The sequence below is a fragment of the Salmo salar genome, chromosome ssa07 (genome assembly GCF_905237065.1).
Source record: "Salmo salar chromosome ssa07, Ssal_v3.1, whole genome shotgun sequence".
Classification (NCBI taxonomy): domain Eukaryota; kingdom Metazoa; phylum Chordata; class Actinopteri; order Salmoniformes; family Salmonidae; genus Salmo; species Salmo salar.
Window position 1 is genome coordinate 62,386,032 of NC_059448.1, and position 14,080 is coordinate 62,400,111.

The 14,080-nt window shown below is 47.1% G+C and overlaps 1 protein-coding gene across 2 annotated transcripts in view; it reads right to left on the reverse strand.

The window, feature by feature from the left end:
* LOC106609731 (leucine-rich repeat-containing G-protein coupled receptor 5) overlaps window positions 1-14,080 on the reverse strand; it is a 193,826-nt gene that overhangs the window by 27,085 nt on the left and 152,661 nt on the right. For both annotated transcript variants that reach the window (XM_045722416.1, XM_045722415.1), the window contains exons 7-8: window positions 9,731-9,799; window positions 9,510-9,581 (exon numbers count right to left, since the gene is read on the reverse strand). In XM_045722416.1, coding sequence (XP_045578372.1) covers window positions 9,510-9,581; window positions 9,731-9,799 — 141 coding nt within the window. The remainder of the gene's footprint in view (window positions 1-9,509; window positions 9,582-9,730; window positions 9,800-14,080) is intronic.

The window sequence follows — 14,080 nt, forward strand, 5'->3', positions numbered from 1 at the left end:
TGCAGGCCTTACGGGACTTGACAAAAACTCTCCAAGCCTGCATAACAGACTCATAAAATGTAGTCAGGCCAGGCAAATCACCCCCCTCCAGCTTTAAGAGGAAAATGTGCTTATCTAAGCCCAAACAGCCCGCTCTCCTCATCAATGTATAGGCTGTATCCACCCAGCTAGAACCGTCTCTGTACAACAGTCTCTGGGCTGCTTGAAGCCGGAAAGCCATGATCCTTGAGGAAATGTCCTCCAGGCCTTGCCCACCCTCGTGTAGTGGCAGGTACAGGGCTGCAGCTTTTATCCAGTGTTGTCCAGACCAGAAGAAATTGACAAGGGTCCTCTGAAGCTCTTGTATCAGACCCCCAGGTGGCTGTAAAATCATTAGTCTGTGCCACAGGGAGGAGGCAGCAAGATTATTAGCTACCAATACCCTTCCCCTATAAGACAGCTGAGGCAGCACCCATTTCCATCTTGACAGTCTGGCACACACTTTCTCCACTACACCCTCCCAGTTCTTTTTCTGAAAGACATCAGAGCCTAGAAAAACCCCCAAAGTCTTCATCCCATCTCTGCCCCACTGAAGCCCCCCTGGTAACCGTGGAGTGGACCCTATCTGAAGCTGACGAGCCCACAGCGCTTCACTCTTTCCCCAATTGACTCTAGCTGAGGAGGCCCCCTCATACACCTTTAGAGCGTTTGAGAGAACCTTAACATCCTCAGCCCCTGTAATAAAAACTGTCACATCATCTGCATATGCAGACAGTGCTATTGTGGGACCCTTCATTACACCTGGCACAGAGAAACCAGTAAGCTTCGCTCTTAAAAAACAAAGCATTGGTTCAATCGCCAGACTTTATAACTGCCCTGAAATTGGGCATCCCTGCCTGATGCCCCTTTGGACGGGGATGGGGCAGCTCAAACCACCCCCCACCTTCACCATACACAAGGCCCCAGCATACAGTAAACTCATCCAAGACAAAAAAACATCCCCAAACCCAAAGGCTTTCATTGTTTTAAACAAGTACTGGTGGTCCACACGGTCAAAAGCATTCTCCTGATCCAAAGAAGGTAAACCCACATTTACATCAGACAGATTACAAATGTCTAAAACATCTCTTATCAGAAACAAGTTGTCAACAACAGAGCGGTCAGGTACACAGTAGGACTGTTCCTTGTGGACCAACAATCCCAGATACTCTTTCAACCTGTTTGAGAGACATTTAGAAACAATTTTATATTCTTTATAAAGCAACAGGTCTCCAATTTTTTATGAGAGCCAAATCCCCCTTTTTTGGCAATAATGAAAGCACCGCACGTTGACAGGATACAGGAAGAGAACCCTCATGAAAAGATTCACACACCACTTCATAAAAATCCTCCCCAATAGACCCCCAAAAGTGCTTATAAAACTCAGATGGTAAACCATCAATGCCAGGGGCTCGGCCTGTTGAGAGCTGCATAACTGCTGTGGACAGCTCTTGCAGTGTAATGTCAGAGTCCAATGCGACTCTCTGCTCAGGTCCCAATTGAGGAAGACCGTGTAGCAACTGTTCAGTACACAGAGAGTCACAATCCTCCGCCTTATAGAGGGCAGAGTAGAAATCCACTGCATGTTGACGCATTTCACTGTCATCCGTGGTCACCTTCCCATCAGGGAGACGAAGGCAGACCACCTGTTTACGTTGTAGTGTTGACTGTCCTAGGTTAAAAAAGAAAGCGCTAGGAGCATCCATAATCCTTGAGGGAAGCGAAACGAGACCCAATCAAGGCACCCTTCACTCTTTCATGTAGAAACGACCTCAGTTCATGTCTCTTGTCCTGTAAATTCATGACTTTTCCAGGGTCGTTCTGAGTGAGCAGCTTCAATTCAATAGATTTGATGTCCTGTTCAAGGGCCTTGATAGTCTCTTTGACTTCAATTCGAGACCGAGCAGTATACTGTTGACAAAATAATCGTATTTGGGCCTTCCCAACCTCCCACCATTGTCTCAAGGACTCAAAATGTCCTTTTGTAACCCTCCATTTTTCCCAAAACAACAAAAACCTTTCACAAAACATGTAACAATTTAACATTAAAATACCAGTAAGATGATGACCTTCGTGGACGGGACAAATGAATATCAACAGTAACAAAATGGTGATCAGAGAAACCCACAGGAGTAATGTCACACCTTCCAACCCTACTACAGTATTGATCAGATACATACAACCTGTCTAACCATCCAACCCTACTACAGTAGTGATCAGATACGTACAACCTGTCTCACCTTCCAACCCTACTACAGTAATGATCAGATACATACAACCTGTCTAACCTTCCAACCCTACTACAGTATTGATCAGATACATACAACCTGTCTAACCTTCCAACCCTACTACAGTAGTGATCAGATACATACAACCTGTCTAACCTTCCAACCCTACTACAGTAGTGATCAGATACATACAACCTGTCTAACCTTCCAACCCTACTACAGTAATGATCAGATACATACAACCTGTCTAACCTTCCAACCCTACTACAGTAGTGATCAGATACATACAACCTGTCTAACCTTCCAACCCTACTACAGTAGTGATCAGATACATACAACCTGTCTAACCTTCCAACCCTACTACAGTAGTGATCAGATACATACAACCTGTCTAACCTTCCAACCCTACTACAGTAGTGATCAGATACATACAACCTGTCTAACCTTCCAACCCTACTACAGTAGTGATCAGATACATACAACCTGTCTAACCTTCCAACCCTACTACAGTAGTGATCAGATACATACAACCTGTCTAACCTTCCAACCCTACTACAGTAGTGCTCAGATACATACAACCTGTCTAACCTTCCAACCCTACTACAGTAGTGCTCAGATACATACAACCTGTCTAACCTTGCTGCACTGACACGACCTTCATTAACTTTTAGCCATGTGTACTGCCTAGGTTCTTCAGCGGTGTGATCAACAGTAAAATCCACTGTACAGTTCCAGTCCCCCCCTAAAACCATACACCCCTCTTGGTCACACTGTCTTAAGGTTTCCTTTATTTGATCAAAACCAACAATACGCTCTGTTCCCTCATTAGGAGCATAAACATTCAAAAAATCTAAAACCCCATAACCTCCGCCTTGACCAATAAAACCCGACCCTTGACAATCTCTGTTGTAGATACCACAGTCACCCCTAAGCCTGAAGAAAACAAGATTGCCACCCCAGCACTGAAATTAGTACCATGACTGGGTATATACTTCCCCTCCCACCACATACCCCAGTCAACCTCATTTTCCTCATCACTATGAGTCTCCTGTAGAAAAACTACATTAAGCCTTTTCTATTTTATTACTTCTAATACCCAAGCCCATCTTCTGTAACATCACAGCTGACCTCACAAACTTATCAACATCAAAATATTCTGCCAATTTCACAGATTTCCCAGAAGTCTGATCCAGAAACCTATTTACCTCCTCTAGATCATAAATTGAGTCGTCACCAGCTACTATCATATCAATAGAGATATCCATATCCTGCTCCTCCTCAACTGAGGCCACAGACCCCTGACTTCCTTCTAACACGTCCCTTTCATCACTCCCCACTTGCAGCCCATCACTCGTACCAGGCATCTCCTCCACTACCTGGGAAACTAGCCCCACCTGAACCCTATTACTGGTAGTGGACATCTCCTCCACTACCTGGGAGACTAGCCCCACCTGAACCCTATTACTGGTAGTGGGCATCTCCTCCACTACCTGGGAAACTAGCCCCACCTGAACCCTATTACTGGTAGTGGACATCTCCTCCACTACCTGGGAAACTAGCCCCACCTGAACCCTATTACTGGTAGTGGGCATCTCCTCCACTACCTGGGAAACTAGCCCCACCTGAACCCTATTACTGGTAGTGGACATCTCCTCCACTACCTGGGAGACTAGCCCCACCTGAACCCTATTACTGGTAGTGGGCATCTCCTCCACTACCTGGGAGACTAGCCCCACCTGAACCCTATTACTGGTAGTGGGCATCTCCCCCACTACCTGGGAGACTAGCCCCACCTGAACCCCTCCTGTCCCTATTACTCGTAGTGGGCATCTCCTCCACTACCTGGGAGACTAGCCCCACCTGAACCCTATTACTGGTAGTGGACATCTCCTCCACTACCTGGGAGACTAGCCCCACCTGAACCCTATTACTGGTAGTGGGCATCTCCTCCACTACCTGGGAGACTAGCCCCACCTGAACCCTATTACTGGTAGTGGACATCTCCTCCACTACCTGGGAAACTAGCCCCACCTGAACCCTATTACTGGTAGTGGGCATCTCCCCCACTACCTGGGAGACTAGCCCCACCTGAACCCTATTACTCGTAGTGGACATCTCTTCCACTACCTGGGAGACTAGCTCCACATGAACCCTATTACTGGTAGTGGACATCTCTTCCACTACCTGGGAAACTAGCCCCACCTGAACCCTATTACTGGTAGTGGGCATCTCCTCCACTACCTGGGAAACTAGCCCCACCTGAACCCTATTACTGGTAGTGGACATCTCCTCCACTACCTGGGAAACTAGCCCCACCTGAACCCTATTACTGGTAGTGGGCATCTCCCCCACTACCTGGGAAACTAGCCCCACCTGAACCCTATTACTCGTAGTGGACATCTCTTCCACTACCTGGGAAACTAGCCCCACCTGAACCCTATTACTGGTAGTGGACATCTCCTCCACTACCTGGGAAACTAGCCCCACCTGAACCCTATTACTGGTAGTGGGCATCTCCTCCACTACCTGGGAGACTAGCTCCACCTGAACCCTATTACTCGTAGTGGACATCTCCTCCACTACCTGGGAGACTAGCCCCACCTGAACCCTATTACTGGTAGTGGGCATCTCCTCCACTACCTGGGAGACTAGCTCCACATGAACCCTATTACTGGTAGTGGGCATTTCCTCCACTACCTGGGAGACTAGCCCCACCTGAACCCCCTCCTGTACCCTATTACTCGTAGTGGGCACCTCCTCACCAGTCTCAGGAACTGGCTCTTCAGATCCATCCTTACCTTCTACAACAATATTTTTCTGCTGCATAACATTTCCCTCTAACACAAGTTGCAACTCCGTGCCCTCAACACGGACAACTTGTTCCTCAGCAGCAGGTGCTTGTGGCTGCTCAACCACTGTCGGCCCACCTCTCCCTACATCAGTGGGCCCAGGCGTTACGAGGACCACCTCTCCCTACATCAGTGGGCCCAGGCATTACGAGGACCACCTCTCCCTACATCAGTGGGCCCAGGCGTTACAGGACCACCTCTCCCTACATCAGTGGGCCCAGGCGTTACGAGGACCACCTCTCCCTACATCAGTGGGCCCAGGCGTTACGAGGACCACCTCTCCCTACATCAGTGGGCCCAGGCGTTACGAGGACCACCTCTCCCTACATCAGTGGGCCCAGGCGTTACGAGGACCACCTCTCTCTACATCAGTGGGCCCAGGCGTTACGAGGACCACCTCTCCCTACATCAGTGGGCCCAGGTGCTACGAGGACCACCTCTCCCTACATCAGTGGGCCCAGGTGTTACGAGGACCACCTCTCCCTACATCAGTGGGCCCAGGCGTTACGAGGCCCACCTCTCCCTACATCAGTGGGCCCAGGCATTACGAGGACCACCTGCCCCTCCCTCTGCCTTCTCCCTTTTCGGGCAGCATGTCGCTTATGACCAACATCCCCACACTCAAAACACCGTTGACTACCCGTATTAGCATAACCAGTATACAATCTGTTGTCATACTTGACTTTAAACGCTAACTCCAAAGTCTGCTCCGGTGAGTCCAAAAACATAAACACCTGTCGCCGAAACGACATAACCTGTTTCAACGCCGGGTGTTTGCAACCCAACGGGACAACTTTAATTGAACTTGCAAACTTCCCAAAGCGCAATAACTCACTCTCCAATAGCTCATTTGGAATAAATGGCGGTACATTTGAAATCGTTACCCTTGTTGATGGAGAAAAAAGCGGCGTAAGGGAGAGAGAGAGAGAAAGAGAGAGAGAGAGAGATAGAGGAAGAGAGAAGGAAAGAGAAAGAAAGAGAGAGAGAAAGATAGAGAGAGAAAGAGAAAGAAAGAGAGAGAGAGAAAGAGAGAGGGAGAGAGAAAGAGAGAGGGAGAGAGAGAGGAAGAGAGAGAAAAAGAGAGAGCGAGAGAGAGAGGAAGAGAGAGAAAAAGAGATTGAGAGAGAGAGGAAGAGAGAGAGGAAGAGAGAGAGAGAAAGAGAGAGAGAGAAGGAAAGAGAGAGAAAGAGAGAGAGAAAGTCAGAGCGAGACAGAGAGAGGGAGAGAGAAAGAGAGAGGGAGAGAGAAAGAGAGAGGAAGAGAGAGAAAAAGAGAGAGAAAGAGAGAGAGAGAGAGAAAGAAGAGAGAGAGAGAGAGAGAGGGAGAGAGAGGGAGGGAGAGAGGAAGAGAGAAAGAGAGAGAAAGAGAGAGAAAGAGAGAGAGAGAGAGAGAGAGAGGGAGGGAGAGAGGAAGAGAGAAAGAGAGAGAAAGAGAGAGAGAGAGAGAGAGAGAGAGAGAGAGAGAGAGAGAGAGAGAGAGAGAAAGAAAGAAAGCAAGAGGGTGAGAGAAAGAGAGATCAGCAGAATTTAAGGATCAGGGTGAAGCTATTTTGGCTGGCCAACTATGCAGATATCTCCACACGGACACACTTTGTTCTGTTCTGTTCTCCTAGCTGAGACGCTGAGGCCATGAAGGAATTCCACGCCAAACCGACAATAAGCAAAAACAGAACATGGATGGATTTTTAAATTTTTTATAAACCTATCTCACAGCATTAAGAATATACACTATATATACAAAAGTTTGTGGACACCCCTTCCAATTAGTGGATTCGGCTATATCAGCCCCACCCATTGCTGACAGGTGTATAAAATCAAGCACACAGCCATGCAATCTCCATAGACAAATATTGACAGTAGAATGGCCTTACTGAAGAGCTCAGTGACTTTCAACATGGCACCGTCATAGGATGCCACCTTTCCAACATGTCAGTTCGTCAAATTTCTGCCCATCTAGAGCTTCCCCGGTCACCTGTAAGGGCTGTTATTGTGAAGTGGAAATGTTTAGGAGAAACAACGGCTCAGCCGCGAAGTGGTAGGCCACACAAACATAGAACGGGACCGCCGAGTGCTGAAGCACGTACCGAGTTACAAACTGCCCCTGGAAACAACGTCAGCACAATAACTGTTTGTCTGGACCCTCATGAAATGGGTATCAATGGCCGAGCAGTCGCCCGCAAGTCTTAGATCACCAGGCGCAATTCCAAGCGTCAGGAGTCGCCAGAGCTGCCTGCCAGTCAGGAGTCGCCAGAGCTGCCCGTCTGCCCGGATCAGCCAGATTGGCCCGTCTGCCCGGATCAGCCAGATTGGCCCGTCTGCCCGGAGCTGCCAGAGTGGCCCGTCTGCCCGAAGGGGTCTGTTTGTGACCCAGAACCGAAGGGGTCTACCTGCGACCCGGAACCAGGGGGGTCGGCCTGCGACCCAGAACCGGGTGAGTCTGGCTACGATCCCAAATTAGAAATAAGTAACTGTGACTATAATGAGTCTGCCTACAGACCGGGACTGGCGGAGTTGGCCTACGACCTGGAACCGAAGGAGTCTGCCTACTGTCCAAAGCCAAGCAAGTCTGTCTACAGTCTAGAGGGCAGTAGGCCAGAACCGGAGCCACCTCCAATATAGGTGGGTTGGGGAGTGGGGGGGTGTAGCACAGTGCCGTCGTTGACGGCAGCCACCCTCCCTTCCCTCCCTTTAGTTTAGGGGGGTTATTTTGGTATTTGGTTTTCTTTATGTTGGTGCATTCGGTGTATGCACCTTTAGGGGGGGGGGTAATGTCACGTCCTGACCAATATTTAGGTATTAGTTGTATTATATTTGGTCAGGACGTGGCAGAGGTATATTTGTTTTGTATTATGGGGTTTTGTGTGGGGTGTAGTGGGGTGTGTTAGTGGTTGGTATAGGTTCTAGGGTTGTTTTTCTATGTATCGTTAATTGGGGTTGGACTCCCAATTGAAGGCAGGAGTGTTGAGTTGCCTTTGATTGGGAGTCCTATATAGTAGGGTGTGTTTGTCTTTGTGTTTCGTGGGTAGTTGTTTTTTGCGCTGCTAGGTATAGCCTGCGAAACTGTCATTCGTTGTTCTTGTTTTCTTATTTTCACGTGTTCTCATTCATTTAATAAATTATGATGTTGAACACGCAACCCGCTGCGTATTGGTCCACTTTCTCCGACAGCGATTTCGCTATATCGTCAGACGATGAAGAAAGCTGTGACACCCCCACAGCAATGTTCCAACATCTAGTGGAAAGCCTTCCCAGAAGAGTGGAGGCTGTTATAGCAGCAATGTTCCAACATCTAGTGGAAAGCCTTCCCAGAAGAGTGGAGGCTGTTATAGCAGCAATGTTCCAACATCTAGTGGAAAGCCTTCCCAGAAGAGTGGAGGCTGTTATAGCAGCAAAGGTGGGACCAACTCCATATTAATGGCCATGATGAGTTTGAAATGAGACGAGCAGGTGTCCACATACTTTTGGTAATGTAGTGTAGTTTGATGAAAAAGAATAAGGGCCCTGTCATGTGATGGAACATATATTTGTTTTTAATCACACCGTATAAGCTGTAACAGGCATGTCGCTACACCCGCAATAACATCTGCTAAATATGCGTATGTGACCGATAAAAATGTGATTTGAACAGTTGCTATATCACAATCAACGAATAAAACGGAGACAGTGGGTGGTGTTATCATAGAATATGTAGAATCTGTAATAGTCGATTCAAGCGATGTTAAATCACATCGAACTCGCTTCGTGAAACTGAAGTTACCACATATTGTTCAGATGTTTAACATAATCACTCTAAACAGCCTGCGTACGTTTATGGAAAAATTACAAAGCAGCCAGAAGAGTTCTGGTTGAGGAAAGACCTCTGGATTGGTTCTCAGAGGAGAGGAAGGAAAACCCCTCAGGAACACAATAGCACAACAACATCTAAGGGCCTGGTACACACACACCTGGGTTCAAATACTATTTGAAATCATTTAAAAAAGACTTGATTAAACTTGTCTGGCTTATAGGAACTAATGGAATAGTCAAAAGGACAAAAACCCCACCAATCTGTCACTCCAGGCAGACTAGAGTAAACGCTAAAAGTATAGAAAATGATTTCAGATTGTATTTGAACCACACCTGCAGCCGCACGCGCACGCGCGCGCACACACACACACACACACACACACACACACACACACACACACACACACACACACACACACACACACACACACACACACACACACACACACACACACACACACACACACACACACACACACACACACACACACACACACACACACACAGACACACACACATGCGCGCGCAGACACACCCGCACACAAAGACAATGGGTTGTAGTGAAAGTGGGCAGGGATCTCTTGGCAATAGCAGCAGTTTGATTAGCGTAGTTAGTTATGTTGACCTACATTGTCAGAAGAGTGGGGTTTCCAGTGAAGGCCTGCTCAGGGATGGACTTGATGTTGTTGCTGTGGAAACCCCTGGAAAGTGAATATTACAACAGATGGTTGAAGGAGGTTGCAGACCAGAGGGTGGACTGAGGACAGGACAAAGGTCAGAGGTCAGGGGTAAGGGGTCAGGGCAGCGTTAGCACAGCTGGTAGTAAAGACATATGGACATGTATACTCACAGCTCCTTCAGGGTGCTCAGGGCTCTGATTGCAATAGGGAACTCTTCCAGGTTGTTGTAGTTGAGATCTCTGTCAGGGGAAGGAGGGAGGGGGAGGTACGGAGGGAGGGGGAGGTACGGAGGGAGGGAGAGGTACGGAGGGAGGGGGAGGTGGAGGGAGGGGGAGGTACGGAGGGAGGGAGAGGTACGGAGGGAGGGGGAGGTACGGAGGGAGGGAGACAAATTGAGACGTGATTAGAGTTCCTGCTATGGTCATTTATAAGAATTAAACACATGATGACTGCTATGCCATTACAATTAATGTGGCTTTTTATTCAATGTCCATCCTATGAAAACAGGCCGGTTTCCCGGACCCATAATTATTCCTACTCCTGGACTAAAACGGATGCCCAGTCCAGCAGTAGGCTGACTCTGTGTCTGGGGCACCAGACCATAGGGTATAGTCAGTACTGCCTTATTGCACTGTTAGCTAGCTGTTGTCCTTGAGTTCATTATTTGTTTTATGGCAGTTCATGTTGACATAAACCGTCCATAGAGATGTGCTGCAGACAGACAGACAGACAGACAGACAGACAGACAGACAGACAGACAGACAGACAGACAGACAGACAGACAGACAGACAGACAGACAGACAGACAGACAGACAGACAGACAGACAGACAGACAGACAGACAGACAGACAGACAGACAGACAGACAGACAGGCAGGCAGGCAGGCAGGCAGGCAGACAGACAGACCTGAACAACACCATGAGAACACAACTTCACAATGGCCCACTATTTTAAACCAAGACCCTCCAAACACAAAGATGTTTCACTCAACTAAGCAAACATCAACTGGGATCTACTAACCAGTCACATGGGCCTTGTTTGCCCCCACAACCAATAGTGGACTAAAACAGAAACACCTAATAGTGGACTAAAACAGAAACACCTAATAGTGGACTAAAACAGACACACACAATAGTGGACTAAAACAGAAACACCCAATAGTGGACTAAAACAGAAATACCCAATTATGGACTAAAACAGAAACACACATTAGTGGACTAAAACAGAAACAGCCAATAGAGGACTAAAACAGAAAAAACACCCAATATTGGACTAAAACAGAAGCACCCAATAGTGGATTAAAACAGAAACACAAAATCGTCAACTAAAACAGAAACACCCAATTGTGGACGAAAACAGAAACACCCAATAGTCGACGAAAATAGGAAGGGAACCACTCAACTTAACCCGACCGACAGTGTGAGAGTTCCACCCAGACCCAGACTACCTCCCAAATGGCACTCTATTCACTATATAGTGACCTACTTTTTACTAGAGCCCTATGGGTAGTGCACTATAAAGAGAATAGCAATAGTGTGCCATTTGGCACGCAGATACTATCTATATTTCCCAGGGTCTCAGAGGAAGACCATCGGGAAATAATACTCCACTAGTCACCTTCCTGCTACAGAGTCCATCAATAGAACCAACAACCATCCAACAGGGACCCATTCATTCATGGAAAAGTTGTTAACGTTTTCCTCCCGTGTCGATAGGCCCGTGATAAACAACACTGTGTTTCTCATAAGGGAGGCTTCCTGTTTGTAAACTCCTAGTAACAGCCCTAGAGGGGTGAGGCTAGACTGTGAGGCCCTCAGGCAGACCTGGGTTCAAACAGTAGTAGAAATATTTTAAAATACTTTGAGCGTTTGCTTTAGCCTGCCTTGGAATGCCATAATGGGCGGGGTTTGTACTTTTGAGACATTTCAATTGGTTCCATTGCTACAGACAAGCTCAATCGAGTCCAGATAAAGCATGTGAAATTATTTCGAATAGTGTTTGAACCCATGTCTCCTCTCAGGACTGGCCTCTGCATGTCAGGCCTTTCTCTTTCCTGTCTGAAATGATATCTCCCCTGTTTCATTTATACAGTGTTGATGAAAGGGGGAAGAAGGAGGTGGGAGGAGGTGAAGGCAGTGTTTCCGGTCTTCAAACAAAGTGGACTGTGAGAATGTTTTGACTGGCGACCTGCGTTCCACCCTGTCACGGGTTATAAAACCAAACCGATGAACAAACAAAACCAGACACAACACACAAATGGTATATAGGTTACCATCACAACGGTAACAGCAGAGTCCACGACAGACTATTGTGCATCTTCTCTCCTCAGAACACACACAGAGACAACTGTACAAACAAAGACAACTTGGTTCAGTTTCTATGGCGAGCCCTTAGACACTCTGAACGAAACATCCTGTTACCGAAACGAATAAATTATACGTTTTATTTATATTTTCTCTCTTTTTCAATTATTCTGTCTGTCAGTCTGTCGACTCTCTCTCTCTCTCTCTCTCCCTCCTGTTCTCTCTCTCCCTCCTGTTCTCTCTCTCCCTCCCTCCCTCCTCATCATCATCAGAGTGGTCTGTGTTCAGGTCTTCCACCTGGTTTCTATTAGAGTTAGTGATCCCTGTCTGGGGCGCAGGTGGTTCAGCATCACAGGAGCATTAGACCAGACAGCCTGCCTGCCTCACTGTTTAGCCAGATGCACTCCAAACCCTCCTCAACGTCAACACAGTGAAACAAACTCAGAGATTGGGAAAATACCATTACATTGAAATTGCTTCAATGTGGGCCCAGAGAGAGAGAGCGAGAGAGAGAGAGAGAGAGAGAGAGAGAGAGAGAGAGAGAGAGAGAGAGAGAGAGAGAGAGACAGACAGACAGACAGACAGACAGACAGACAGACAGACAGACAGACAGACAGACAGACAGACAGACAGACAGACAGACAGACAGACAGACAGACAGACAGACAGACAGACAGACAGACAGACACAGAGAGAGAGAGAGAGACAGAGAGAGGGAGAGAGACCGAGCGAGAGAGATATAGAGACAGAGAGAAAGATAGAGACAGAGTGAGAGATAGAGACAGCGACAGATAAATACTGTCATGAATATTTTTTTAATTTTTTTAATTTCACCTTTATTTAACCAGGTAGGCAAGTTGAGAACAAGTTCTCATTTACAATTGCGACCTGGCCAAGATAAAGCAAAGCAGTTCGACAACATACAAAAACACAGAGTTACACATGGAGTAAAACAACATACAATCAATGATACAGTAGAAAAAAATAAGACTATATACAATGTGAGCAAATGATGTGAGATAAGGGAGGCCATGGTGGCAGAGTAAATAAAGTATAGCAAGTAAAACACTGGAATGGTAGATTTGTTATTTGAAGAAAGTTCAAAGTTAAAATATAAATAATATGGAGCAAAGGAGCAAAATAAATAAAATAAATAAATAAAGTAGGGGAAGAGGTAGTAGTTTGGGCTAAATTATAGATGGGCTATGTACAGGTGCAGTGATCTAGGAGCTGCTCTGATAGCTGGTGCTTAAAGCTAGTGAGGGAGATAAGTGTTTCCAGTTTCAGAGATTTTTGTAGTTCGTTCCAGTCATTGGCAGCAGAGAACTGGAAGGAGAGACGACCAAAGGAGGAGTTGGCTTTAGGGGTGACCAGAGAGATATACCTGCTGGAGCGCGTGCTACAGGTGGGTGCTGCTATGGTGACCAGTGAGCGGAGATAAGGGGGGACTTTACCTAGCAGGGTCTTGTAGATGACCTGGAGCCAATGTATTTGGCGACGATTATGAAGCGAAGGCCAGCCAACGAGAGCGTACAGGTCGCAGTGGTGGGTAGTATATGGGGCTTTGGTGACAAAACGGATGGCACTGTGATAGACTGCATCCAGCTTGTTGAGTAGGGTATTGGAGGCTATTTTGTAAATGACATCGCCGAAGTCGAGGATTGGTAGGATGGTCAGCTTTACGAGGGTAAGTTTGGCAGCATGAGTGAAGGATGCTTTGTTGCGATATAGGAAGCCAATTCTAGATTTAACTTTGGATTGGAGATGATTGATGTGAGTCTGGAAGGAGAGTTTACAGTCTAACCAGACACCTAGGTATTTGTAGTTTTCCACAAATTCTAAGTCAGAACCGTCCAGAGAAGTGATGCTGGACAGGCGGGCAGGTGCAGGCAGCGATCGGTTGAAGAGCATGCATTTAGTTTTACTTGTATTTAGGAGCAGTTGGAGACCACGGAAGGAGAGTTGTATGGCATTGAAGCTCGTCTGGAGGGTTGTTAACACAGTGTCCAAAGAAGGGCCAGAAGTATACAGAATGGTGTCGTCTGCGTAGAGGTGGATCAGAGACTCACCAGCTGCAAGAGCGACATCATTGATGTATACAGAGAAAAGAGTTGGCCCAAGAATTGAACCCTGTGGTACCCCCATAGAGACTGCCAGAGGTCCGGACAGCAGGCCCTCCGATTTGACACACTGAACTCTATCAGAGAAGTAGTTGG